Source organism: Felis catus, chromosome A3 (assembly GCF_018350175.1).
Source record: "Felis catus isolate Fca126 chromosome A3, F.catus_Fca126_mat1.0, whole genome shotgun sequence".
In the NCBI taxonomy this organism is placed as follows: Eukaryota; Metazoa; Chordata; class Mammalia; order Carnivora; family Felidae; genus Felis; species Felis catus.
In genome coordinates this window covers 87,140,168-87,168,031 of record NC_058370.1, presented here as the reverse complement: position 1 = coordinate 87,168,031, position 27,864 = coordinate 87,140,168, and the positions used below count along the sequence as shown (strand labels likewise).

The 27,864-nt window shown below is 36.4% G+C and overlaps 1 protein-coding gene and 1 non-coding gene across 21 annotated transcripts in view; both read left to right on the top strand.

Annotated features, from left to right (window-relative positions):
- The first annotated feature begins 2,205 nt into the window (after positions 1–2,205).
- TRNAG-CCC lies at positions 2,206–2,276 on the top strand. Its single transcript has one exon. It is a non-coding gene; the product is annotated as a tRNA-Gly (tRNA).
- Positions 2,277–2,490: 214 nt separating this feature from the next.
- Positions 2,491–27,864, top strand: part of TIA1 (TIA1 cytotoxic granule associated RNA binding protein) — a 33,017-nt gene continuing 7,643 nt past the window's right edge. The window contains exons 1-9 of one of the 20 annotated variants that reach the window (XR_002741169.2): positions 2,492–2,825; positions 11,509–11,611; positions 15,219–15,317; positions 16,156–16,210; positions 16,383–16,415; positions 17,026–17,144; positions 17,643–17,730; positions 20,148–20,213; positions 20,922–20,995. Coding sequence is in view for 16 of the 20 variants with exons in the window: in XM_023251740.1 (XP_023107508.1) it covers positions 2,800–2,825; positions 11,509–11,611; positions 15,219–15,317; positions 16,156–16,210; positions 16,383–16,415; positions 17,026–17,144; positions 17,643–17,699 (492 nt within the window). In the remaining 4 variants the exon portion in view is untranslated. The other 19 variants (XM_023251740.1, XM_023251739.2, XR_006595655.1 and 16 more) reach the window with 19 other exon arrangements.

Sequence of the window (27,864 nt, the reverse complement as noted above, 5' to 3'; positions counted from 1 at the left end):
TAGGCATTTCACAAAAGACAAAGCAAGTGCCAATGATTAAAAAACAAAACAAAACACGTGTATGCAAATGTGGAGGTGTGGAGTAAGTGGGAAATCTCTATCTTCCTCTCATTTTTTTTTTTTAAATGTCCATTTATATTTGAGAGAGAGAGAGAGACCAGAGCATGAGCAGAGGAGGGGCAGAGAGAGGGAGAGACACAGAATCCGAAGCAGGCTCCAGGCTCTGAGCTGTCAGCACAGAGCTCCACACAGGGTTCAAACCCACAAACCGTGAGATCATAACCGGAGCCACCCAGGCACCCCCCAAAGTTTTTTTTAATAAAGTTCTTCAAAAAATGAAATACATGGAAAGAGATACTCAACTTCAGTAGTAGTTTAAAAATGCAAATTAAAACCAACATGTACAATTTTTCATCTATCATATTAGCAAAAATTAATAAGACTAATACCTCAATGAAAGAGAAAACAGAGTGGAATGGATGAGATCTCCGGAACTGACTTTTAAACATTGTTGATGGGGGTGTCAATAACTAAAACCTGTTAAAAACAGTTATCTGTTTTATAAATATATATATGTTATATGTATAATATATTATATTATACGTATATATATTATATGTATATATATGTATAATACATATATATGTATATATATGTATATATGTATATATATGTATATATATGTATATATATGTATATATATGTATATATATGTATATGTATATATATACATATATATGTATATATGTATATATGTATATATATGTATATATATGTATATATATGTATAATGTATTATATGTATAATATACGTATATATAAATATACCATCTAATTCAAAAATCCCACATTTGGGAAACTATTCTAAAGAAATAAAAGAATCAGTTATAAGGATATAGGTACTAGGATGCTTACTGCAACATTGTAGTAGAAAAATAAGACAAAAGCAGGAGTAACCTATTATATGTATTTTATATATAAATTTATATTTATATAATATATGTTAACAAATAATATATATTTATATGACATATACAAATATATACTCATATAATACATAATATATAATAATTTAAAACTTACAAAACAACATAATAAATTTTTCATAAAGGTTTTAAAGTTTAAAAGATACTTGTGCTATATCCATACAATGGCATATTCTTTGGCCAAAAAACAAATGAAGTATTGATACACGCTACAACTTGTATGAACCGTAAAAAGCATTGTGAAAGAAGCCAGTCACGAAGAACCACATGTTGTATGATTCCATTTATATGATATTCCCAGGATAGGCAAATCTGTAGCAATAGATTAGTGAGTAGGAAGTTGGATGGGGTGGGGGATAGAGAGTGATAGCTAATTTATAAGAATTTTGTTTTTGGAGTAATGAAAGTGTTCTAAAATTGATCATAGTAATGGTTGCACATCTTTGTGAATAAACTAAAACCACTGAACCGTATACTTCAAATGGGTGAATTATATCACAAAAAGCTATTTTAAAAATACTACCCACTATTAACTCTCGTCTTATTCATCTTCAAAAGACTAATATTTAATATCTTTGAGTAAAATGAAGAATGTGCCACAGATTCGAAAGACAATTCCAAAAATGTAAATCTTAGGGTGTAGCCTAAAGAAACTATTCTAAAGAGGATACCACGTTTTTGGATGTGTACATTCTCCTATGTTTAAAAATATTTCACAAAAATAAATATAAAAATATTTCACATAATTTATAAAATGCAACACGAAATGTTTAATGACTACATTGAACCACATCTCAGAGTCCTAATTTTTCCGCCTCCTTCGAGGAGGACTAAAATTTGTATATCTTCAGATTCATTTGGTTTTAGGATTATTTGACCGATTTGCATTAAGTAAATCTTTCTTAAGTATTTTCCAAAGTGCATTGAGTATACCAAGGAAATGAAAATATCTGAAAATATTTTCCTGGTTCTCAAAAATTTGGTTAACATCAAGACAAATTATTTCTAATGCACATTTAATGAACAATAATTTAATGGAAATAGGAATCCCACTCAACTGTATTGGGATGAGAGAAGACAATATCCTTTTTTATAACGATGAAAAATAGCAGACTGTAGACCATTATTATTATTTTTGAATGAACAAACATCCTCATGTAGGAACAAATGCTTGCTTGTAGAAAGTTCTAAAATACTTCAGCAAGGTAGCTGGCCACCAGCGCCGCTGGTGTAGTGGTATCATGCAAGATTCCCATTCTTGCGACCCGGGTTCGATTCCCGGGCGGCGCAAGCAGCTTTTGCTATGAGATGATTTGAATACTGTCACTCTTTTCTTCCTCGGGAAACACTTAGAATTTTTAATTTCCAAGAAGATTTCTCTTTCATTATAACTCACTGTTGAAACATTCGAATTTGGAACCGTATGACAAAAAACTACACAAGTAACGAACTAGTTAATCCTTACGCCTGCGCAGTCTGAGACATCCCTAGTGTCGGCTAGAAGAGCGGCTGCGCAACAAGTGAACCTATGGATTGAGGGAGGTTGAAAGTGCAAGATTATTCTGCGCCTGCGCGGCCCGGGTCACTTCGCTGGCTGCTCCTAAACTCCCGGCTCGCCGCCATCTTGTATCGGGGCTTCATTGTTCGCGTTGCGCCAGGGGGTTTAGTGTAATTGCCGCGGAAGGAGTAGACGGAGTAACCTCCGGTCAGCCGAGAAACCCCGCTATTCCGCAGCCATAGCCGCTCAAAAGATTTGGGAGGTAGTAAAGGGTAGGGAGCTGGACCCGGAGGCGCCGCCGCGACAGCAGCAGCCATGGAGGACGAGATGCCCAAGACTCTGTGAGTCTGGGGCAGCGATGAGGGGGGCGGGATGGTGGTCGTCCCGGAGGGAGGCCTCGGCTCGGCGCGCTCCCCAGCCTATTGTTCTCTGTGAACTCCCAGATATCACGGCTCTTCTCCGTAGCGCACACCTGGATGCTTAGAGACCCAGCCCCGGGCTGTGAAAGGACAAGGTGGAGGGAGAGGGGCTCAGCCCTCTGAATTAATCGCATCGCCTGAGCTACACCATAGCGTGGCCTTTGGCCCCGCCACGGGCCGTCTGTGGTCGTAGGCCTGGAGAAAAGACTTTTTCATTCAAACCTTTTTTCAGAACTCCGTGAACCTTTCTCTTTGTCCCATGCTTTCCTTCTCTGTTTTTCCCGCTCCCCCCACCTTCTTCATTAACCTCTTTTGATCTCTATAGCCGTCTCTCATTTCACTTTGATTTCCTCCAGAAACTCTCCTCTTCCTTTCATTTGCTTCTTGTTGATAGCTTTTCTCTTGAGGCTACCTGTGCTCAATTTTTAGTGAGATAAACTTTATTGTTGCAGTTGCCAGTTGGAAAAAAGCCAAATAGTTTTCTTTAACCTCTCTTTGGCTTTCCTTTTGTAGTGCCCCCTCCCCCGACCATAAAGCCGAAAACCCAACACCGTAAGGATTTGGAAACTGCTTTTTTTGAAATGGAAATCTCACCCGGAGGTGTATATAGCTCTCGACTGAGGGGAAATGGATTTAATGCATTTTTATCATCGCTTGCTACTTTGTGATTGACATGTTGGCTGAACAAGCGGGCAGATTTTTTGAAGCAACAGTTGATAAATACCTTAACAGATTTAGTCACCTCTGAGATTTGTTAGTGTTAAATGATCTCAGCTGGGGATATTTTCTTTGTCACGTTGCTTCCCCCACAGCGTTCTCCTTTGTTTTTCCAAGTATTCTCTGAAGAGGTGATTTTGCCTTTGTTGCTTTTCCCGAAAAGAAGAAAAGGCCCGATGAATTTTTGACCTGGCTTTTTGCTTTTATTTTTAGAATACTGGCGATTTGAGAACTCCATGCGTTAAAAATACAATTTCAGGTTTCTTTCTGAAACTTTGTAGATGTTACAGTTGTGACGAAAGTTGATCGATTATTTTTTCACCGCCAAAAGTGTTTCCGTTTTTAATCTGTGAGAACTATAGTTACACTTGTTTTCTTAAGAGATCAGTACACTTTTTGCTAGTTTATCTGGTAATCTGTTACTTTGAATATCTTCTTAATATGATGCAAGAATTATTGCAAAAAGCAAGGGTGTCCCTTGTTTTTTGAAAGATTGTAGATTAATATTCCTTAAAAAACTATTAGCCTCATAGGCTTTATGGAAACCGTTTTTTCCTCCTGCCTCTTTGCTAGAAGTATGATAGCCAGCAGCATATTGGATTAAGCACTGCTCATCTTTTATAATGTCTTTAAATTTAAGATTCTTACATTATTTTGAAATTTTTAATTTCAGAAACTGCCAGAAATATCTGGGAACTTAACCTTTTTATTACGTTGATTTGGGAATATCAAATAATGAAGACAACTTCAGCTTTCTCAGGCCAGTCTACAAAAGCAGGTAGTTAAATTGTACTAGTATGGGGACAGGGGACCAACCATTGCAGGAGAAATAATGAAGGAAATTTTATTCAAATACTTACTGAATGCATATGATTGCTAGGTTCTTTGTTAAATGCTTTATATGCTTGTTTAATCTTCATCAGAACTCTGCAGTAAAAAGTCCATTTTTGCAGCTGAGGAAGAGCTAAGCTTGAAATTTAAGTAACTCACCCAGGGTCATATACCTTTTTGTTCATCATCCTGCAACTCTACTGTCCTCAACTCTTAACTCTTACTGCTAAATGTGCTTTGTATTATTTACTAGAACACTCCATCCAAGAATCTTTTCCCTAAAGTAGTCCATGCTTTAACATTGCCTGTTATCTCCCTGGTTTCTACCTCCTCAACCAAAACTCCCCATTCTTCCAGTAAGACCAGTCTTGATTAAACATGAGTAAGTTACTTAAACGCACAAGTTTTCCCAGCAGTGTTTTTACTTTTTATATAAAATGTTTGTTTTAATGATCCTGCAAGTCAGGGTCTTTTTAATATGTTCTTAGCACAGTATCTAGTCTGTGGTAAGTGATCACTACGTTTGTTTTAAAAGCTGGTATAATTCCAAGCAATGAATCAAGATTTTCATTCTTGAGGAAAAGGCAGTCTAAATCTCAGTGTCATCTGTGTACCTAAGTGGCTCAGAGGAAATACCTTCATTTGCCACAGATGAGCGTTCATCATTGTTAACTTAGAGATTGCCAGTGTTCAATTTCTTGTCAGCAGTACCTAGGAGACATTGTGAGAAGTGGTTTGATTTGGGTATATTTTGAAAGTAGAGCAACAGGAATTACCAAGAGACTGGAAGTGGGGTGTGAGAATGAAGTCAAAAATTAGTAGGTTTGTTTACAAATGTGTAATATCAGTCATCTAAAAAGTTTGGGGGCAGCTGGGTGGTTCAGTTAAGTGTTGTCTTGATTTTGGCCCAGGTCATGATCTCAACAGTTCGTGGGATTGAGCCCCATGTGGGCTCTGCACTGAGAGTGTGGAACCTGCTTGGGATTCTCTCCCTCTCTCTCCCAAAACAAATGAACTTTTAAAAAGTTAATTAAAAATGTTTGTGACACACCTGGTTGGCTCAGTTGGTAGAGCATGTGGACTCTTGATCTCTGGGTTGTAAATTCCAGCCCCACTGGGGTGTAGGGATTACTTTAAAATCTTTAAAAATGTTAGTTTGTTGCAAAATATAAAAATGAGAACAGTCTTGAGAGCATGGAGTCTTAGGATGTCTTGAGGCACAGCTTTAGATACATTTATTCAGGCTGGTTTAGGGATATGGTCAGAACTCCCAAGTGAAGGAAGTGCCAGCTACTAAGAGGTTCAGGTATCAGAAAAGTGACAATTGTTAAGTAATAGGTTATGAAGCTGATGTATATGTACAAGCGTTTGCTGTTCTACATGATTTCATAATTAGTAAAAGACACATTTCCTTCTGAATCAGCAAAATGGGATAATTATCTAGCAAATTGGAAATGTTCGATAGTAATTCTGAGAGCCTACAGTTATCTCTTTGACAGGTATTTACAGAGTACTTAAAATGTTCCAGGTAGGGCTTTCAACACTAGATATATACTATGAATAAAAATGAGAATCTCTACTCTTAAGGAATTTGCCATTAGATAAAAACTTATTCATGTTTTTAACTCATTTACAGAAGCGTCCTAGCAAATTCTGCACTTCGATACAATGTTTGCATGTCAAACCCAATACAGCATTCTGCTTTGTAAATTTTTACTGTAGGTTAAATTTTCTAGAGCTATACTAATAAAAATGAGTATTTTAAACATTTTGGATTCCAGTTTTATAACTATTTGAACTTTATTATCAGCTTCGAAAATGTATATTAAATTGGTGTGAAATCCTATCCCTGGCAGAACTGTTGAGTGTTAATTGGTAGCATTGATGACTTTTTCCATTGATTCTTCTCGAGTAGTTTTTCATTTTGAAAAACTTAAAACCCACAGAAAAGTAAAAAAAAAATACTACGTTGAGGACGTAGGTACCTTTTTTGTGGATTTACCAGTTGCTAATAGCCAAATTTGCCTTATCCAAGTATATTTTTTGAATGAACCATTTGAGAAGACCTGACATTTCAGGCCTAAATGCTTTGCCATGTATTTCCTAAGAACAAGGGCATTGTCTTACATAGCCACAATACAATTTTCATATTAAAGAAACTATTTTGGTACACTATTGTTAGCTAATATATACAGTTCCTATTCATATCTGTCCAGTTGCCCCAGGAAGATATTTTTTAGTCCATGGAAGTCTGTTTGCCATAACAGTTCTACACAGGATTGGCACATAATCTCAATGTTGGTATAATAAATATCAACATAGGATACTTCAGTCTATGCTGTTAACAAGAAATCCATGGAACAGCTAAAAAGGGATAGTTTAATGTTTAAAAAAAAGCATTTGAAAAATAAAAACTTATATAAATGTAAGAAAATTACATTTTTGTTTAGTGGTCTAATAGACTTGACAGAGAACCTTGGCTTACTGCTGCTCCGGTATCAATTTTTGTATCAGTTGGGATTTTTTTTTTTTAATTTTTTTTTTTCTTCAACGTTTTTATTTATTTTTGGGACAGAGAGAGACAGAGCATGAATGGGGGAGGAGCAGAGAGAGAGGGAGACACAGAATCGGAAACAGGCTCGGGATTTTTTTTTAATGCAAGGAGCAAAAAATTTAAGCAGTAAAAGAATTTATAAAAACAAGCTATTGGATACTCCCACATTTGCAGGAAGGTTATGGAACCTGACCTAGAAAATGTTCAGGAAAGAGAGACTGCTGTCAGGCCACAAACTCTCAGGATGCTACTATCACATCCACTGAGAACCAGATACCACAGCCTCCACTTTCACTGGACATGGGACTCCACTGCTGTTTGCCACCAAAATGGATTTTCTTCAGTCTCTGCGTCTTTGTCTTCTGTTTGTCTATCTTTGTCTTCTGTTCTCAGGACTAGTTACTCTAATCAACCTCGCCTAGATCACATGCAGGGGAGACTACAAAACCATATCAAGACTTTCCGGCTTCTATAGAGAAGTGAGCCTCTGCCATAGAATGAGGATTTCTCTAAAACTAGGAAGCAAGATGCTTGGCAGCGCTCCCCAAAAAATAAGTAACCAACTACACATGTAACTTAAATCTGTGCTGTTAATTGGAAATCCTCTTGGCTTCAGTAACAGAGTAGTATGTGACAAAGTATGGAACAGCTAAAGAAACTAAATGAGAATGAATTTTGTAAAGTATGGCGTGTTCTACAAACTATAAGAAACTTGTTTATTTTTCCATTGAAAGTATGAGTATAAAAAGGGTCTGCAGATTTTAAATTTGGGCTTTCTGTTTCAGATTAATATTTATTTAGCAAATAGATTTGGAAACATTAAGCTGCTAAAAATTTGAAGTAGGTAGGTATTATTTTAACTTATTGTTAAGAAGCAAAACTAATATGGGTTATTTTTATTTGCATGAGGAAGAAAAATATTTTGCTGTTTGATTTGTTTGATATGAAAATGTTATATATGTTACTTGCAGTTTATTTTAATGGTGTTGAAGGTTGAGAGCAAGTTGTTTGTGTAACTTCTCCTAAAAAGCATTTCTCTAAACAGGTGTATGTAAAATTTATATGTAAGAGGCTCCTGGAGCTTACAGTAAGCAGCAGTCCGCATTAAATAAACAATTGTAAAGCAATACAAATCCCAGTGCTTTTTAAAGTAGCTTTTTAAAAAAATTACATATCTTCAAAGTAGGTAATATCACTCAGAAAATTGGACAATTTTGGGAAGAGTAGATGATAGCATTTTGGTTCCCTAAATACTGCCTGCTTGTCACTAGATTATCTAGCTTTAGGAGAGTAGATGGTAGAATTAAATTTTCGGAAGAGCCATTTTTTTTTTCATTTAGACATATGCAATCCTAAGATTTTCTTATAGCTATGAGTCAGGTGAAAATAGGCATAGAAGAGTTGAAAAGATGGTACAGAGTTCTCACATAACCTTCACCCAGCCTCCTTTAATGTAGAAATCTTACAAAACCATGGTATAGTTATCAAAACTAAGAAATTGGCATTGGTACAATACTGTTATTAACTACAAGGTTTATTCCAGTTTCCTCAGTTTTTCTACTAATGTCCTTTTTCTATTCCAGGATCCAATCCAGGATACTACATTGCATATAGTCGTCTCATCTCTTCACTCTCCTTTAATATGTGAGGAGGAGATGTCTTTCATGACTGTGGCATTCTTGAGAGGGTTTCTCCCACTATACAGTGACTACTTTTTTTTTTTTTTAAACACTGTTCGTTAGAATTGAGTCACTAAGACTAGCCTACACTCAAGAAGAGTGAAATTAAGCTTCATTTCATAGAGGGAGATGTGGATATACATTAAGAGAACCGATTCATTGGTTAGAACCAATCATTAAATATTTCAGAGGAGATACTTTGAGGCTCTACACATATTCTATTTCTACTTAAAATTTTCATCAAGTAAAAGATCCATGGGTGGATCTTGCCAATAGCAGTTATTACTGTAGTGGTTTAGTGGCGATTTCCCTCATTCCTTCCACATTTATTGATTAGAATTCTGCAAGAAAAAGCTAACCCTCCTCCCCAAATCTAGGTTACAGTTAAGGATTAGTCATTGTATTTGGTTGTCCATGTCTTTCAAAAAAAAATTTTGTTTTCATTTTATTTATTTGAGAGAGAGAGAGCCAGCATATTCATCAGGGAGAGGGGCAGAGGAAGGAGAGAGAGAATCTTAAGTAGGCTCCATGCTCAGTGTGGAGCCTGACACGGGTTTGATTCCATGACCCTGAGATTATGACCTGAACTGAAATCAAGAGTCCCGACACTCAACTGACTGAGCCATCCAGGTGCCCCTCAAGTTTCTTTTAATCAAGAACAGCCCACTCTTTTTAATTTTTTTAGGACTATTTATTTATATATTTTTTAAGAGTCAGACACTTAACTGAGCCACCCATGCACCCCTAGGACAATTTTTAAATTATTATCATTGTTTATTTTTTGAGAGAGGACACACGTGTGCACGAGTTGGGGAGGGAAAGAGAGACGGGATCTGAAGCAGGCTGTGTGGCGTTAGGGCACAAGCCATGAGATCTTGACCTGAACCAAAGGTCAGATGCTTAACCAACTGAGCCAAGTGGGCACCCCAGGACAACGTTTTTTTTTAAAAGAGATCAAACGGGCACCGGGGGACTCAGTGAGTTTAAGTGTCCGACTCTTGATTTCCACTCAGGTCTCATGTCTGCACAGGTCATGATCCTGGAGTCATGGGATCGAGAGCCCTGCATTGGGCTCAGCACTGAGCATGGATCCTGCTTAAGATTTCTCTCTCTCTCTCCCTTTGCCTCTCCCCCATGCTCATATGCGTGTGGTCTCTCTCTTTCCCTCTCTCTCTCAAATAATAAATAGATCAAACAAGCTGTCTTATATAATACTTCATATCTGAATTTGTATAATTGTTTTATATGTCCAATATTCTATAAACTTAGGTCTGAATTTAACCTTGACTAGATTCAAGTTAGTTTATTTCAATACTTCATAGGTGATACTGTGTAATTTATATTGTACAACACAACACAATTTCTCGTCCATCCATAAAATGATTTAAAGTTTTGATCACTGGCCCTCAGTGGTGAAACAGCCAAAGCTCTCTCTTAGGGTAGAGTTTTCCCTTTACAATGTTAAGTAATCTGTGTTATAACTTTGGGACCCTGCAAATATCCATTTTCACACCATCCTTTCATGTAATGGTTTTGCATCCATTAATGATTCTTGCCTGACTTAATCATTTCAGTAGGGCTTACGCATTGTTTACTAATTTAATTCTCTCTACACTTATTGACCAGCATTTTTCTGTAAATGAGAGTTTCACCCTCATCAACTAGAGCTATTAGATTATACCACACTGGAGTTTCTACTCAGGGCAAGATGAATGCTTAATTCCTTCCCTTTAATTACCAATGTTCAGGAAAAGGACCTGATGTAATAACCTCTGATACTGGAAAAATTGTTGTTGGGTATAGATGTTGCTGTTGATGTTTGAGTATCATTACCTGATCTTTAAATGTTGTTCATTGTTTCTGAGGACTCAGTCCTTCTCCCTTGGCCATTTTAACCTATTCCAGTGCTTTTGTGGTAAGCACTAAATACATGTCTATTGAACGAGTAAATGGAAGGAAGGAATTGAATCTATACTTTCTGGCATGTGTGGATGTTTATTTTTCTGGGGAGAAAAATGAGCAATTACAGTTGTTGGGAGACGCTTTCTGATTTCAGAAGTGATAGACCTCCAACTCTTAACATATCTAGAAGTAATCTCATTTCAAAATCCCATTTTTAAAATTTCTTTAAACCCTTTAAAGATTATCCCAGTCATGTGGTCCTGTAATACACCATTTACATTAATTACATTTGTTAGTCACCAAGGCATATTATCTGTTAAAAGTCTGGAATCCTCCTCCCTCTATACTTCACTGATTAGTAATATTCATTGGAAGATTTCCCATCCCTTCGTGACCATGTGCAACAGGTGCTGATTTACCCATGATTTTTCAAAAATATATTGTGTAAACCAAAGTATTGGTTCGATAGTATAAGGGGAATTGTGTGAATTAAAAATTGAGGAAATTTTAATGTTCTCAGTAATACTGTAGAAGTAGAACTAACTGCAAAGCTTCCCAAAATCAATTTTATAAAATATTCTACACATCTAATAATTCATTTGAGATTTTTTAAAGTGTATCTTCCTAAGGTAAGCCTACAAACTTAGAAACAAAGAACAGGTTTAATTTGCAAAACCTTGACTAAACACACATACATAAGATTCTCCTCTACTAGTGGTGTCAACGTATTTACAAGTAACATGTCATACATCTGCTTTGAAAGAAAATTTGAAGTTCTCACAAACTTAGAATCTCTTCCTAATAGTGTAGTTTAAAGCAGAGATCTACCTATTCCCCAAATTTCTTTTTCAGTAAGCAACTTTAGAAACCGATGCAAAAGAAGCAAATGTAAAATGGTAAGTTGTTTTTCTTTGTGTTTCAGATATGTCGGCAACCTTTCCAGAGATGTGACAGAAGCTCTAATTCTCCAGCTCTTTAGCCAGATTGGACCTTGTAAAAACTGCAAAATGATTATGGATGTAAGGGTATTTTACTTAGTTAACTCTCTTCTTTTTTATTTTTTTATTTTTATTTTATTTTTTTAATGTATGTTTATTTTTGAGAGACAGAGTATGAGCGAGGGCAGAGAGAGAGGGAGACACATAATCTGAAGCAGGCTCCAGGCTCCGAGCTATCAGAACAGAGCCTAACGTGGGGCTCGAACTCAAGAACAGTGAGATCATGATCTGAGCCAAAGTCGGACGCTCAACCAACTGAGCAACCCAGGCACCCCAGCTTTCTTCTTTTTTAATACATAATTTAAACCCATGACTTCCAGGAATTTTTTTTAAAGAATAGTTTTATTTTTATATTTTTAAATATGCTCTATATCCAACATGGGACTCTTGAACTCACAACCCCAAGGTCAAGAGTCACATATTCACCCAACTAAGCCAGCCAGGTGCCCCTCCTCCATGAACTTAGTTTATACAAAGGTGCCTGGTTGGCTGAGAAGAACATGCAACTCTTGATCTCAGGGTTGTGAGTTTGAGCCTCACATTGGGTATAGAGATTACTTAAAAAAAAATAAACTTAAAAAATAAAACCTGCAAGGTCATTAAAAAAAAAAATGGGGCACCTGGCTGGCTCAGAAGAGCACAAAACTCTTGGTCTTGGGGTTGTGAGTTCAAGCCCCACATGTGGTGTCGAGATTACTTAAATAAATGAAACTTGAGGAAAAAAATTAGGTCATATAGTCTAAATTCCTAGTAACTTTAATATTTTTGAATCAGTCTTAGCTAATGAGTTTAATTTGTTTTACTAATAAATAAAGGAAGAAGAGAATGGAACTAATCATTTCCTGAGCAGATGACAACTATAGTAGGTTCTTGTTTTAATGTGCACTGATGCATCAGCATTGTTTTATATGTGGTGTCATTGGCTAATCTGGAAAATCAGTTATTACAATTACATTGAGAAATTAGGTCAAAAATAATAGGTTGTGAAAGTGGGTTTTTTTGTTTTTTTATGAAAGTGTTTTTAACTTTTAAAATGTCACGATTCAAGCTTTTCTTGTGTGGTGGCAGTTCCCATCGATCAGACCATAATGTATAGAAAAAAACATTGAATTCATTCATCTGTGATTGCTGTTAACCCTGAAGCATAGTATACATAAAAAGGCAAGTCTGGGGCACATGGTTGGCTCCATCACTTAAGCATAAAACTTGATTTCGGCTCAGGTCATGATCCCAGGGTCATGGGATTAAGTCCCACTTTGGGCTCCACGCTCAGTATGGAGCCTGCTTATGATTCTCTCTCTCCTGCCCCTCTCCGCTACTCTCGAGTTCTCTCTCTAAAATTAAAAGAAAAGACTGAATTCCAGTCTATTCACACTGTTGGACAGGTGTTCATACTTATGAATGTTATAGTCTTTGGAATATGAAGGCTGATAGTGTGAATGCTTAGGTTCTTTTTATGTAAGAAATACAGTTTTTTCTGGGTACAGATTAAGTAAAATGAAGATACTTTTTCATTTGATTACACTTAAATGTAAGCTGTTTTTTCTGATCACATTCTGATGCCTGACAACACTGACCTTTCTAATAGAATTACCATTAAGTGTAGCATTAGTTTGAATTACGCAATTGTTAAAACATTTTTATATTCTCTGATTTTTTTTTTTAAGTTTTATTTATTTTGAGAGTGAGAGAAATGCGGCGTGGAGGGGCAGAGAGAGGGAGAGAGAGACGGAGAGAGAGAATCCCAAGCAGGCTCAGCCTTGTCAGCACAGAGCCCCACGCAGGGCTCAAACCCACGAACTGTGAGATCATGACCTGAGCCAAAACCAAGAGTCAGACGCTTAACCGGCTGAGCCACCCTGATGTTTTTAAAATAAAATAATGATTGTCTTGTGGTTGCCTCCTTACTCTAACGTTTTTACAAATCCTTGCCAATCACTTGTTTAAAAAATTAATTGTGCTTGAAACAAAATAGTATATTTCTTTAGTGTCATTCTGGTCTTTTGAATTAGTTTCCTATTTTAACAATTATACTTAGATTATGGAAATAATTAAAAAATGGACTCTAAAGTCATTTTATATTTTCCAGATAGGTATAAAATAGGGGTGTTTTTCTGCCGCTTTAATTTACAGTAAAGCATCCAAGCTTCACCTGTTATCAGACCTCAGATACTTGAAACATCAGAAAAGAAGAGAATTTTTAAAAGACTTCTAAGCAGGCAAAAAATTGTCAAAAAGCCCACATTCTTTTTGTTTGTTTGTTTGTTTTTTAAGTTTATTTATTTTGAGAGAGAGTGAGAAAGAGCAGGGGAGAGGCAGAGAGAAGGGGATAGAGTATCCAAAGCAGGTTCCATGCTGGCAGCAGAGAGCTCAATGCAGGGCTCGAACTCCTGAATGGTGAGATCATGACTTGAGCCAAAGTTGGACACTTAACCAACTAAGCCACCCAGACGCCCCCCACCCTTTTTTTTTTTTTTCACGGAGGGAGAGCATGCAAGCTGGGGAGAGGGGCAGAGGGAGAGAGAGAGAATCTCAAATAGGCTCCACACTCAGCACAGAGCCCAACTCAAGGCTTGATCCTGCAACCCTGGGATCATGACCTAAGCCAAAAGCAAGTCAGATACTCAACCGACTGAGCCACCCAGGTGCCCCAGAAAGTCCATCCACATTCTAAGATCTAAAAACTTCCTTTACCAGAAAACCTCTTTAGTTTTCAGAGCCAGAAACAGGTTTAAAAAGGTTGGGTGGGATTTTCTACTTAGCAAATTAGAAGCAGTAAGGATATATGTGTGTTTATAGCAATAAAAGGTAACACATAACAGGGAAGGGAGAGAAAAAATCATTAAAAGCCAGCACTGAGAAACCATGAGTCTGGTCAAACTTAACTAATGTCTGTAGCATAAAAAAATAATTATATGATAAGAAATGTGTGTTTAGCTTATATATCCATCCATCCGTAAGTAGGACACTTAATCATTAATACAAAATTCAGTTATATGTAGTAGTATAGTATAACCTGTTGAAGAAGATAATTTGTTTTGTTTTGTTTTAATGTTTATTTTTGAGGGGGTGCCTGGGTGGCTCAGTTGGTTAAGCATCCGATTGACTCAGGTCATGATCTTGCGGTTCATGAATTCAAGCCCCATATTGGGCTCGTGCTGACGGCTCAGAGCCTGGAGCCTGCTTCCGATTATGTGTCTCCCTCTCTCTCTGCTCATCCGCTGCTTGCGTGCTCCCTCTGTCTTTTTCAAAAATAACACTAAAAAGAGAAGGTTTATTGGGGGAGGTGTGGGCTCACATTGAGGAGGGACAGAGAAAGAGGCAGAGGATCTGAAGTAGGCTCTGCGCTCAGTGCATAGCTGGATGTGGGGCTCGAACTCACAAACTGAGATCATGATGTGAGCCAAAGTCAGAGGCTTAACCAACTGAGCCACCCAGGTGCCCCAAAGAAGATAATGTTCTATAAAATTACTATATTTCATTTTTTAAGTGTTTACTTCCTTATCTGAAGGTTTACTTATAGAATGGACCCTTCATTCTCCTTGGCCTAATTATTGAGATATACAAAACTTGACGTAATTCCAAGGTAATAAGAGTGTACAACTTAAATTTGACTTTTGTGTTTCTTCAACAGACAGCTGGAAATGATCCATATTGTTTTGTGGAGTTTTATGAGCATCGTCATGCAGCTGCAGCGCTAGCTGCTATGAATGGGCGGAAGATAATGGGTAAGGTAAGCTATCATAATTAAAGAAGGTGACTTGAGGGATGTCTTGGTGGCTCAGTTGAGCGTCTGACTCCTGATTTTGGCTCAGGTCATGATCCTAGGGTTGTGGGGTTGAGCCCTGTGTCCGGCTCCTTACTGAGCATAGAGCCTGCTTGGGATTCTCTCTCTCTGTCTCTCTCTGTCTCTCTCTGTCTCTCTCTCTCTCTCTCTCTCTGTCTCTCTCTCTCTCTCTCTCTCTCTCTCTCTCTCTCTCTCTCTGTCTCTCTCTGTCTCTCTCTCTCTCTCTCTCTCTCTTTCTCTTTCTCTGCCCTCTCCCCCACTTGTTTTCCCTCTCTCTCTCAAAGTGAATGAATGAATGTGACTTGAAAATTTTTGTTGCATGCACTTTTGTTTATCTTTTGGAAGTGCTATATTCACATTATGGCAAAAGGTCACATTTAATATTTGAAAGATGGGATTAAGCTTTTAGAGGACATGTTTATGTTGGTATTCTTCATGGTGCCTCACACATGGTAAATACTAAAATATTTGTTGAATTACTCAAGCTTGGATGAAACGTCTAGAACTTTGGATAGTAATAGGGAAGAATAAAAGGAAAGTATTTATTGTTACTTTAGATAAGAAAGGTTAGTTGAATGTTAACAGAAGTACGTAAGATTAGGATTTGCCAACATTTGTGCAAGTGTAGGTTAAAAGATAAGTATTAAAACTGACCAGAACTGGTATCCCCTTGAATGTTTCATCTACAACATATACTTTTCTATGTGTTTATAGATATAAATCTTGTTAATAATTGATTTTGAGCTTTATTTTTATGGAGTATAAATGTTGAAAATTTTTTTAGGAAGTCAAAGTGAATTGGGCAACAACCCCCAGCAGTCAAAAGAAAGATACAAGCAGTAAGTATATTTTATACTCTTTGAACGTTTGTTTTTATTGTACACAGTAGTTTTATTATAAAGCATATAAACATCATACATGTTTGCAGTAATGTTTTGATCGTTATCCTAAGATATGATTGAATGTGTTTGTGTTAATAAATTTAAGAACAAATCTAATCTTTGTCATCAGGTAGTACCGTTGTCAGCACACAGCGTTCACAAGGTAATTGTATCTTCTTAAACATAAAATGAAATCTCTTGAAAGGGTATTCACTAACCACTTGAAGTTTTTTTGTTTGATACCGGGGGGAGGTGGGAGGGAGGAGGTCATATTTCTGTTTGTCTCTCAGGCAATATTTTTCCCCCTTCTTCCCAGTGTTGACCAAGTGTGGCTTGTCCACTACTTTGGTGCTATTTCAAGCTCTCTGACCCCCTTGGTAGCAGCTGATGCCTTAGAAATACTTTCACCAACTAAAGGGCAAGATACCCTGCTTCCTTGAGGTCATGGTCTGTGCTTCATACCCAGATCTTCTGATTGCTTGAGTTGCTCCTGAAACTGTGTTTCCCAAATGGCAATCCAATATGTTGCTTAAGGCCTGCCAAATGGGGGTAACTTTTCTTTCCAAATATACTTTGTCAAAGTTGATGTATGTGTTCCTTTAAAGTGTTGATCCAACTATTTTGTATTTTTAAAATGTTTCCTTTTTTGTGAACATTGTCTTTTTAAAAAAAAAAAAAAACTTCACATATGGGATCGTTATTTCTCTCCAATGCTTTTTTAATGGTTCTGATATAAAGTGAAGGGATTACTGTTTTCATTCTGTTGCCTTCAGTCTTAGTTCACTTGCACATGGATTCACATAAACTGAATGGTGTAATGTCTGGGCAACCAAAACTGTTGGCTTTTGAGAAAACTGTCAAATACTTTAACATCAAACTGTTGCAATGCAAGGTATTTCTTTGATTGTTCTTCACAAAATATGGTTAAACCAAGTATATCATGTAGTTAGCTTCAGCAGATTGTCTTAACTGAGGCAAATCTAGTCTACGTATCTCACAGTACCACTATTTTATTTTAATTTTAAAACTTTAATGTAGTGGTAAACTGGATAAATGTAAATAATTACTATTAGAATGGTAATTAAGTCATTAAATTTTTTTGCGAAACTTATACTAGTTTATTGTCTTAGACCAGTGTAGTCATTGGCTGTAAGTAGAAATAGAATTGTCAGTTTCCAGTTAGATATGTCACAGTCTTTAAGAGAATCTTTCCTATATTATGATCTTGATTCATTATGTGTAAAATTGATAGAATTTGTATAGACATAGGATAGTGTTAAACTTTTCTATAATCCATAAATTAAGATTACTTTATTGAATAAATTTTAATATATTTTAAATTCTAAAATTTTATTTTTCTTTTCACTTCCCCTTCCTTCCCTTTTATAAGATCATTTCCATGTCTTTGTTGGTGATCTCAGTCCTGAAATTACAACTGAAGATATAAAAGCTGCTTTTGCACCATTTGGAAGAATATCGTAAGTAACAGAAGATAAACTTAAACTGATTTTAATTAGAAACAGTCTTATGTAGAAGTAATTTGAAAATCTGTTATGAATTTTGGACATTAATTTTTTAACATTTGAATATAATACATTTCGTTTAGAGACTATTTAAGCAGTTTATAGCCCAAGACTGTTTTCCCATTGATAAATAAATCTTCGGTCTTCAATTATTTTAAAATCCTTTTTCAGTTAGCATGAGCTCTTAAGAGACAAATTTGCTATTGTCCACATTGTTTCTTTTATATAAGTGTCTTGCTAACTTGGTCATAATCTTTAGTAACCTTGTGCTGTGACTAAGGTATTTGGACCGTTGGGGCACTTCTATGATACCATGCATTTTGTGTCGATATATTTTAACAAAAAGAAACCTTAACAGTTGACCCTAAAAAGCAGTTGTTAAATGTTAATCCCCAGGTATCTACTCTTTTGTGGTTGTTGTTACTGTTAATAATAATAATGCCTTTATGTATTTTGTGTAGCACTGTCTTGCTTGCATTTGTTATTAATCATACAGTTTAGGCCCTTTGTAAATAGCTCACTGAAGGTAGTGTTCATCATAAGAGAACTTCAGTATTTTGAAAAGCATGCCATAATACAGTAAGAATAAGTTGATTACAGTATTTACTTATAGGTACTTGTTGAATTTAGAAAACAGATTTTTGGGATTTCTCGTTGCTTTATTATTTTTCTAGCTAGAAAGAGTAGTAAAAAGGGCATGTTAGCTTTGGTTTAGTTTGAGAAACAGACTAACAGCAGAGATGAAAAGATGAGGAGACTGGAAAATAAATGCCAATAGTATTGGTGGTAGATTTGGAGAGTTTTCATTTGAAGAGTTGTAGTTCATTGGTAGGATGAAAATGAACAGTGAACATGGAATGGCCGGAAGATTAGGGTTTATAAATGGACTCTTCTGTTAGGCAACATTTTTCTTTGTGAGAACTGATTAGGAAAATAAGTAAAGTTCTAATTTACTGATTGTTCCTTTTAATCTGTCTTAGGGTTTTCATGATGGTTAGCTTGCTTTCAAATATCTAGACTGGAAGGTCTTAACCTGTGGCCTCTCAAAAGCTCTATAAATCTCTGTATACAAAATTTTGTGTTTGTTTTCATTTTGGTATGGAGTATCTTTGTAAGTTTTATCCTATTTTCAGAGTAGTCACAGGACCATAAAAGGATTAAAGAAGGATTAAAGAACCCTGATCTAGATCTTTGCTGCTTCTTCCTTAGAGAATCCTTTCAGAAATAAGTAAGACTTAAATATATTTCAAGGCTAACATATCCTGAAACTTAACTTTAAGAAGAAAAAAATTTTCTAACATTTTAACAGATTCAAACAGCTATTTTATTAAATGCTTTGATTTTGGTTGAAGTAGCTTCTGTGAAAACATGGGGATTTTAGTTTGGGATTAGATAAAGATTGTTTAACAATCAGTGATTTTCAGTTAAATGACATTCAAATTTTAATAATTTCATGACTTTAATCATGTATCAGTAATTTCTTTTTGTTAAATATGTTGGTATAATAATTATAGTCTAGATTTTCTTATGATTAACCATAATTATTGATGTGTGTGTGTTTGTGTGTGTGTGTGTATATATATTTTTTTTTTCTTTTTTTTTTCTTTTTGGTAAGTCCTTTCTTTATAACTTATAGATGATAATTTTAATTTGAGGTAACATATAATGTTTAAGTTTTAGGCTACCCAAGGAGTTAGCGTTCCTAAATTTAAAAGAACCATTCTCAGTTGGTAGCATCATTTCCTTTTTCTGTTAAAGGAGATAAATATATATTGAAAGGTTCTTGTCGTGATAGTCAGGTATTCTCTGTGGAAATCCTGCAACAGTGCTCAGTTTATAGATGGTGTGCAGTAAGTGGTGGCCTATTAGAATATGTAGTATAAAAGATATAGTACTTTTGTGCCCTAATTTATACAGTTTATGTTCCTTGAGTTTAGAGTAGTTTAACAAATTTTGCTATAGAAGTGAATCAGCTACCAAGTTAAATGCATGTGTACCATACCGATAATTTAATGTAAGTATTTTTTCATATTGAGAAGTGACTTGCATTAGTTTTCCCTTTCACCACCACCTCTTTGTCATTTTGACTCTAAACACTTAATAAATCACTTCTAAATTGATCGAAATGTGCTTATGTATACTTTAATATAAAATTATATTGCATGGCTTTCTGACTTGGGTTTTTGTTGTGAAAGTGCCTGTTTTGTTCATGTGTCCTGAGAGAACAAGCATTGTGACATACCTGGCTAACTTAAAAGCAGATTGCCTGTGAAGCACAATTTGAGTCCAATTTTTTGAGGTATGGAGTTTTAGCTATCATGGCTGGGTTTTTTTACTCAATCTCAAATAATAGGGCTCTGGTTATTTTGCAGAGTATCTCTGAAGAATGGACAGAATTGCCCTGGCTAACTACAAGCTACGGTTCACAGTGGATAAATGTTGGCGTGCTTTTTTACTTTCTGACTTTTTAAAATTTTGCTTTTATATCTTGTAGTTTCCAATCAATCTTATATGATTGCTATTTTAAAATTCAGTATAAAATCTTTTCTTATATAGTTTAAAACTAAAGTGTGTGTCTACTGTTTTTCTTCAATGATTTAGCATTTCTGAAAACATCAAGTTCTCAAAATTTACCCATAGTCCAAAAGGGGGGAGTCAATTGATCTGAGAAAATGAAGTAATTTAATTAATTTAGGAAATATACAGCTTTTCATTCTTTCAGTTTCCAGTTTTATATTTCAATTTTTTAATGATTAGGTAGTATGTGGTATCAAATAGAAAATTATAAATTGCATGGTTAAAGAAAGCCATTCATCTAATGTGCCTGTGAACCCTATAAATGGTTAAGCAATTTCATACGAATAGCTGCTTTTACCATGCTTAAGATTTGAAAGTTTAAAAACTTTTTGAAGTGGGAGGCAGTTTTTGTACAGTATATACATATATGTTTAAGTAGTTATTGATTTGCATGTTTATAAAGCCTCATTTGCTAATACATGATAAATGTTATAGAATAAAAAGGTGAATATGCATTAAAGGTTCATTTTAATGAAGATGAAACATAAAAATGAGTTGTGTATGACATTCTCACTTGATACACAGAGGAGAGTGTGTAAACCTAAACTTCTGATTATTTCTGATTTCAGAGATGCCAGAGTGGTAAAAGACATGGCAACAGGGAAGTCTAAAGGATATGGCTTTGTCTCCTTTTTCAACAAATGGGTGAGCTCAATTAAAAAGTGCATGTGCAGTCCTTTAAGAGTAAAGAATAAAAGTACTCATTTTGTTTTAATGATTTTATTTCATCTGCCATTTGCTCATTTCACTGATAATTAATGCCTTCACAAGAGGGTATCTTTTTTTTCCTGTTTGGTCATTTATTCAGCATTTATTTAGCACCTGATGTATGCCAAGTACTGATAAAATGTTTTCAGAATGTAGAAAGTAGAGATGTTTAAATTATCAAAGGTAGATACTGAAAATCTCATTTACTTAGTTAATTCATTATCTCCCTGTTTTGTATTCTCATGATAATTTAAAAGTAACTAATAACGTTTTCTGTGTTTGCTTCGTATATATGAATATGTATACATTTTGATTATTATAAATTGATTTTTATATATGTTATTTTACTGATTTCTCTTAGTTGTAGTAATTTTCCATTGGTTCTTGTGGGGTTTTTTTGTTTTTTTATGAATTTCTAAAATATAAAATTCTATTATCTGCAAATACATACAATTTTATCTAAAAAAAGTAACTCATTAGGGCACCTGGCTGGCTCAGTCAGAAAAGCATATGACTTTTGATCTCAGGGTCGTGAGTTCGAGCCCCACATTGAGTACAGAAATTACTAAAAAAATAAATAAATAAATAAAATGCTCCAGTTGGTGGGAACTTTTAAAAAATTATATATTAATGTACTTGAAAATGTCTTCTTGGGGCGCCTGGGTGGCGCAGTCGGTTAAGCGTCCAACTTCAGCCAGGTCACGATCTCGCGGTCTGTGAGTTCGAGCCCCGCGTCAGGCTCTGGGCTGATGGCTCAGAGCCTGGAGCCTGTTTCCGATTCTGTGTCTCCCTCTCTCTCTGCCCCTCCCCCGTTCATGCTGTGTCTCTCTCTGTCCCAAAAATAAATAAACGTTGAAAAAAAAAATTAAAAAAAAAAAAAAAAAAAGAAAATGTCTTCTCATTTCTTTCATTTAACAATCATTTACTGAGCACCAATTTGCATGCACTTGAAATTTTCAGGTTTTGTGGAAAAGGAAGGATAGTGCAGTTTGTCAAATGAGAGACAAGGGTAGGGTAAAGGGAAACCCTTTAGTGTGACAGCTGGAAGAAATCTACATACAATGTAATCATGTGCTGTTGTTTTTAAAAATAATACACACACACACACACACACACACCATGGAAATCTTTCCGTAACCAGTAATTATAGAACAATATAAAGAAGCTCTATAATTACTAATTATGGAAAGATTTCCCTGGTAAATTAGATGAAAAGTCTCATTTGTGTTAAAAAAACAAAACAAAACATGCATTTGTTGGGTATCTGTTCTAGCAGGGATAAACAAAAAACTTGCTGCAGAGTTTCCTATTTGGAGGTAGGAAGTAAGAGGCAAGTGGAGGGCAGAGTGGGAAGCTTCTCACATTATACTGTTTGAATATTGAACCTTGTAAATAGATTATAAATTCAAATAAATGATTTATCTATTTTAGTGTAATAAGATTCAAAATAGTTAAATGCCAGAGATATCACACTTCAGAAATACAGGGGTGAATCGTGGGAGAATATATATGCACTGGAATATATGCTAAGATTTCATTAATTTTAGATCTTAGTGTGTTGCTTTTATGTTACAACTGTCATTCCAAAGATAAATAACAGAAACACTACTTTCTGTATAAGAACGCCTTAGGGAGTTAAAAAAAAAAAAAGAATGTCTTAGAAAATGAGCAAGCAGGGGCTCCTGGCTGGCTCAGTCTGGAGCATGTGACTCTTAATCTCATGCAAGATTAAGTGAGTTCGAGCCCAATGTTGGGCATAGAGTTTACTTAGAAAAAGTTTGAAGAAAATGAACCATTAAGAGTTTTTGATAGGGGCGCGTGAGTGGCTCAGTCTGTTAAACGTTCAACTTCAGCTCAGGTCTTGATCTCACGGTTCGTGGGTTCGAGCCCCGCGTTGGGCTCTGTGTTGACAGCTCAGAGCCTGGAGCCTGCTTCGGATTCTGTCTTCCTCTCTCAGTGCCCCTCCCCTGCTTGCACTGTGTCTCTTTCTCTCTCAAAAATAAATAAACATTAAAAAAATAAAAGTTTTTGATAGTATGCAATGTATTTTAGAAATATTTTTCTTTAATAAATGAGTTATATGAAATAGATACTATATCATTTCTTAATGGCTTCCAGTCAGGTTTATGACCATGTTACTGTACCAGTTTCTTCTGGGTTTTAAAAAATACATCTGTTTGCAGTTATGCCAAATATTGTCAAACTTTCTAGTCACTCTGTCTGCTTACAGTGGAACTAATGTCTTGTTATTCCTCACAATGAATTCTTACTATCCAGATATTTTTTATAACAGCTGGCAACCATTTTGCCCAGAATTTATTTTCTAAATCAGAAATCTGCCTTAACAATGTTTACATGGCTTGCAAGTTTGGGTAAGAGAATGTAGAATGTACTGCAATTGTATCTCAGCTATTCATAGTAACATCATATTTTGGGATATGTTCAGATGTGTTATGCAGTGTAGCTGTCATCTTCCTTTCATGAAGTGAAAATGTCTTCTAAGAAAGTAGGTAAACCTGTGAAGAAAGTGAGTGAGCCTGAGAGGTCAGGGAAAACCCATGTATTAGAAGATAACTTGAAAATGGTAAAGCAGGGGCGCCTGGGTGGCTCAGTCGGTTAGGCGTCTAACTTCAGCTCAGGTCACGATCTCAAGGTCCGTGAGTTCGAGCCCCACGTCGGGCTCTGGGCTGATGGCTCAGAGCCTGGAGCCTGCTTCCGATTCTGTGTCTCCCTCTCTCTCTGCCCCTCCCCCATTCATGTTCTCTCTCTGTCTCAAAAATAAATAAACGTTAAAAAAATTAAAAAAAAAAAAGAAAGAAAATGGTAAAGCATATTGAGAGGTAAAAAGATAAAAGTTCTGCCATATGCATGTTACCTACCAAATTTAAGAAGTTTTTTATGTAAGATGAGAAAATAACAACCAAGAGTGTTGTTGGTTTCGAAAGCTTTACTGTTTTTGTTGTTGTTGAATTTTTTTTGTTAACGTTTATTTATTTTTGAGAGACAGGAACAGAGCTTGAGCAGGGGAGGAGCAGAGAGAGGGAGACACAGAATCCGAAGCAGGCTCCAGGCTCTGAGCTGTCTGTACAGAGCCCAACGTGGGGCTCGAACTCATGAACTGCGAGATCATGACCTGGGCTGAAGTCGGATGCTTAACCAACTGAGCCACCCAGGTGCCCCCCTCAAAAGCTTTACTGTTAATCATAGCATCATATTTAGGAAAGGTAGAAAAATACTTGATACCATGGGTTGATAGCCACAATTAGTATGAGTTCCTTGGAGGATTGATATATAGGATTTTAATATTTTGTGCTGTTTTGGGGAAATAGGTTGAGGGCTTTGGTGGACTAGGAACTAATTTTTTCCATTTGAGATTATGGCATATAAACCCCTACTATGTAAAAATCACTAATCATTTAAAATAAAAGAGAGTCAGACTATCTATATATGGCCTCTGGAGTCAGCCAGAGATGGGTTTGTATCCTAATAGCCATTCCTATGGTATGTTAATTTTGAGGAAATAATTTAATTTCCTAAGTTAGTATTTCAGCTTCTGTAAAATTTGTGTTATGTGATTGGCAGTGCTCTGGTGTTGTGAAGTGCCACAGCCCTAATTGCAGTTACCCCCAACTCCTTTGCCTCTCTTATGTTGGACGTTTTAGGGACAATTGCCAATACCGATGGAATGTAGCTTTTCTGCCTACTCCGAAGTAACTAAATACTGCTAAAGAAAAATTGAGTCCACTGGTTTTACTTCTAATTTAACACTTAACACATTTTAAGTGAGTGCGTGGTACTGTCTTTGTAAACCTGTTCTTTAGTTTGACTTCCCATTGTTTGCTGTCTCTTCCTGTCTCCTTAAATATTCCTTCCCCTTCTCCATCATCACCCAAGCTGATGACTTTATGTTTCACTGAAAAAATAGAAACTATCATACAGGAATTCCCTCAGGTTTCAACCACCAAACCTACATAGAATTCATCCACCTTCCTTTTCCTCTATTACAGTAGAAGACATGTCCTTCCTGTAAAAGGCCAAATCCCTCACAGTTGGGATCCTGCCTCTCTTGCCTTTTCAGGGACCTTGTTCCTATGCTTATTCTTTTGTTTTCCTATAGCTTTATTGAGGTATAAGTCACATACCATAAAATCTACTTGTTTAATGTGTATAATTCAGTGGTTTTTAGAATATTCACAAAATTGTGCAACTATCACAATTTTAGAATATTTTCAATACCCCAAAAAGAAACCGTCACTGTCCTTTTCCCTCTATGCTCTCAGTTCCTCAGCCCTGAACAACATTTTTTTTTTTTAAGTTTGTTTATTTTGAGAGCGCTAGCAGGGGAGGGGCAGAGAGAGAGGGAGAGATCCCAAGCAGGCTCTTCACTGCCAGCAGAGTCCAACACAACACTCCCAACTCATGGACCATGAGATCATGACCAAGCCAAAATCCAGAGTCAGATGCTTAACTGACTGAGCTACCCAGGTGCCCCAGCCCTGAGCAACTATTAATCTACTTTCTATGTATATAGATTTCTCTGTTTCGAACGTTTTCTGTAAACAGAATTGTATAATATGTTCTTTGCTATACTCTTGTCCTTTGTCATCAGTCTTTCCCTTTGTTAGATCATTCCCATCGACCAGAAAACATGTTCTAGTATATATTAATCAAAACCACACTTGGGGCACCTGGCTGGTTCAGTTGGTAGAACGTGGGTGTCTTGATCTCGGGGTCATGAGTTCGAGCTCCATGTTGGGTGTGGAGCCTACTTGAAAAAAAAAAACAAAAAAAAACACTTGATTCCATATCCCTTTCCTGCTGTGTCTCCATTTCTCTGCCGTAATTTAGAATCAAACTTCTCAAAAGATTTGTTTCCATACTGCTTTCACTTCATCTCCCATTCACAACTGTCAACACAAACACATGCACATGCCATAAAAAGTTTCTTCCTTCTCTTATGAGTAGTTTTGTTTGTTTTCTAGGGCTGCTGTATCAAAGTACCATAAGCTGAATGACTTAAAGCAACCAAAATTTACTTTCTCAAAAGTTGTGGAGGTAGAAGTCCAAAACCAATGCTGTTGTCATGGCTATGCTCCCTTTTAAGACTCTGTGGAAGAACATTCTCTTCTTAGTTTCTGACAGTTGCCAGCAATCCTTAGTATCCTTGGCTTGTAAATACATAAGTCCAGCCTCTGCCTTTGTCTTCACATGGCCCTTTTAAGTTTATTTTGAGAGAGAGCATCCAAGCGAGAGGCAGAGAGAGAGTGAGAGAATCCCCAAGCGGGACTCAATCCCATGAGATCATGACCTGAGCCAAAATCCAGAGTCAGATGCTTACTGACTGAGCCACCCAGGCACACTAAGCATTTTTTTTTTTTAAGTTTATTTATTTATTTTGAGAAAGAGAATCACAAGCAGGCTCCTGTTATCAGCATGGAGCCTGATGTGGGGCTCAAACTACAAACCATGAGATATTGACCTGAGCCGAAACCAAGAGTCAGATGCTTAACCAACCGATCCACCCAGATGCCCCTGTCTTCTCCTCTTCTGTTTTTAAATTTTTAATGTTTGTTTATTTCAGAGAGAGGGGGAAAAAACAGGAGTGGGGAGGGGCAGAGAGAGAGAGAGGGAGACACGGAATCCAAAGGAGGCCCCAGGCTCTGAACTGTCAGTACAGAGTCCAATGTGGGGCTTGAGCTCACGAGCCATTAGATCATAACCTGAGCTGAAATTGGATGCTTAACCGACTGAGCCACTCAGGCACTCTTCTCTTCTTATAAGGACATCAGTCATACTGTATTTAGGACCCACCCTGATCCAGGATGATCTCACTTAACTAATTCGTCTGCAAAGACCCTATTTCCAATTTTGATCACCTTCACAGTTGGGGGAGCAGATGGTAGTTAGGACTTTATATCAATTAAAGGGACACAGTTCAACCCACAACAGTAAGCATTTCATGAATTGCAAACTGGTAAGTGTGGTAAACAATGTGTGTTTCTTTTTAAGAATATGCGTTTCCTTTTCATGTATCTCAAGAATAGCCTTTAGCCTTGAATCTGTTTCTTCTTTCATGGTAGATTAAGCCTACTTTTGACATAACAGATAAGAATTGCACCCCATTTACTTTTCAGTCCACTGTAAGCTGGCTTTTGTTCTCATTCTGTACCAACAGTACTCTTTTCAGGTTTACTGCTAGATTTCTATGTCTTTGGCTCTGTGACAGTACACTTTTGTGAGTTTCTTCCTTTCATCACTGGGAACTTCTTAGTCACCTTAGCTGGTAATTTTTCCTTTACCTAGTTTTCAGATTTTGTTGTTTCTCAGGGCTCTGTCCCAGGATGCCTTCTTTTTTCTTTCTGGTCTTTCTTCATGACTCTGAATTTCATATCTCCAGTTCAGCAGTTTACTTTTTTGTGCACCATGCTTACTAACAAATAGTTTTAATTTAGATGTCCTACATCTCAAACATAATGTGTCCTTTTTTTTTTTTTTTCTTTTTTTTTTAAGTTTATTTTGAGAGAAACCGTCAGGGGAAGGGCAAAGACAGGAGACAGAGGATCAGAAGCTGGCTCCCTCCACCCTCACAGCAGGGAGCCTGATGCAGGCTCATCATTCACAAACCTGTGAGATCATGACCTGAGCCTGCCTAAGTTGGATGCTTAACTGAGCTACCCTGGTGCCCCATCAAACTTAATGTGTCTTAAATGGAGATCTTTGTTTCTTCCTCAAACTAGGTTTCTTATTTCAGTAAATGCTAGCTAACACTGTCCTCCCTACTGCCCATGCAGGAACATAGGTTAT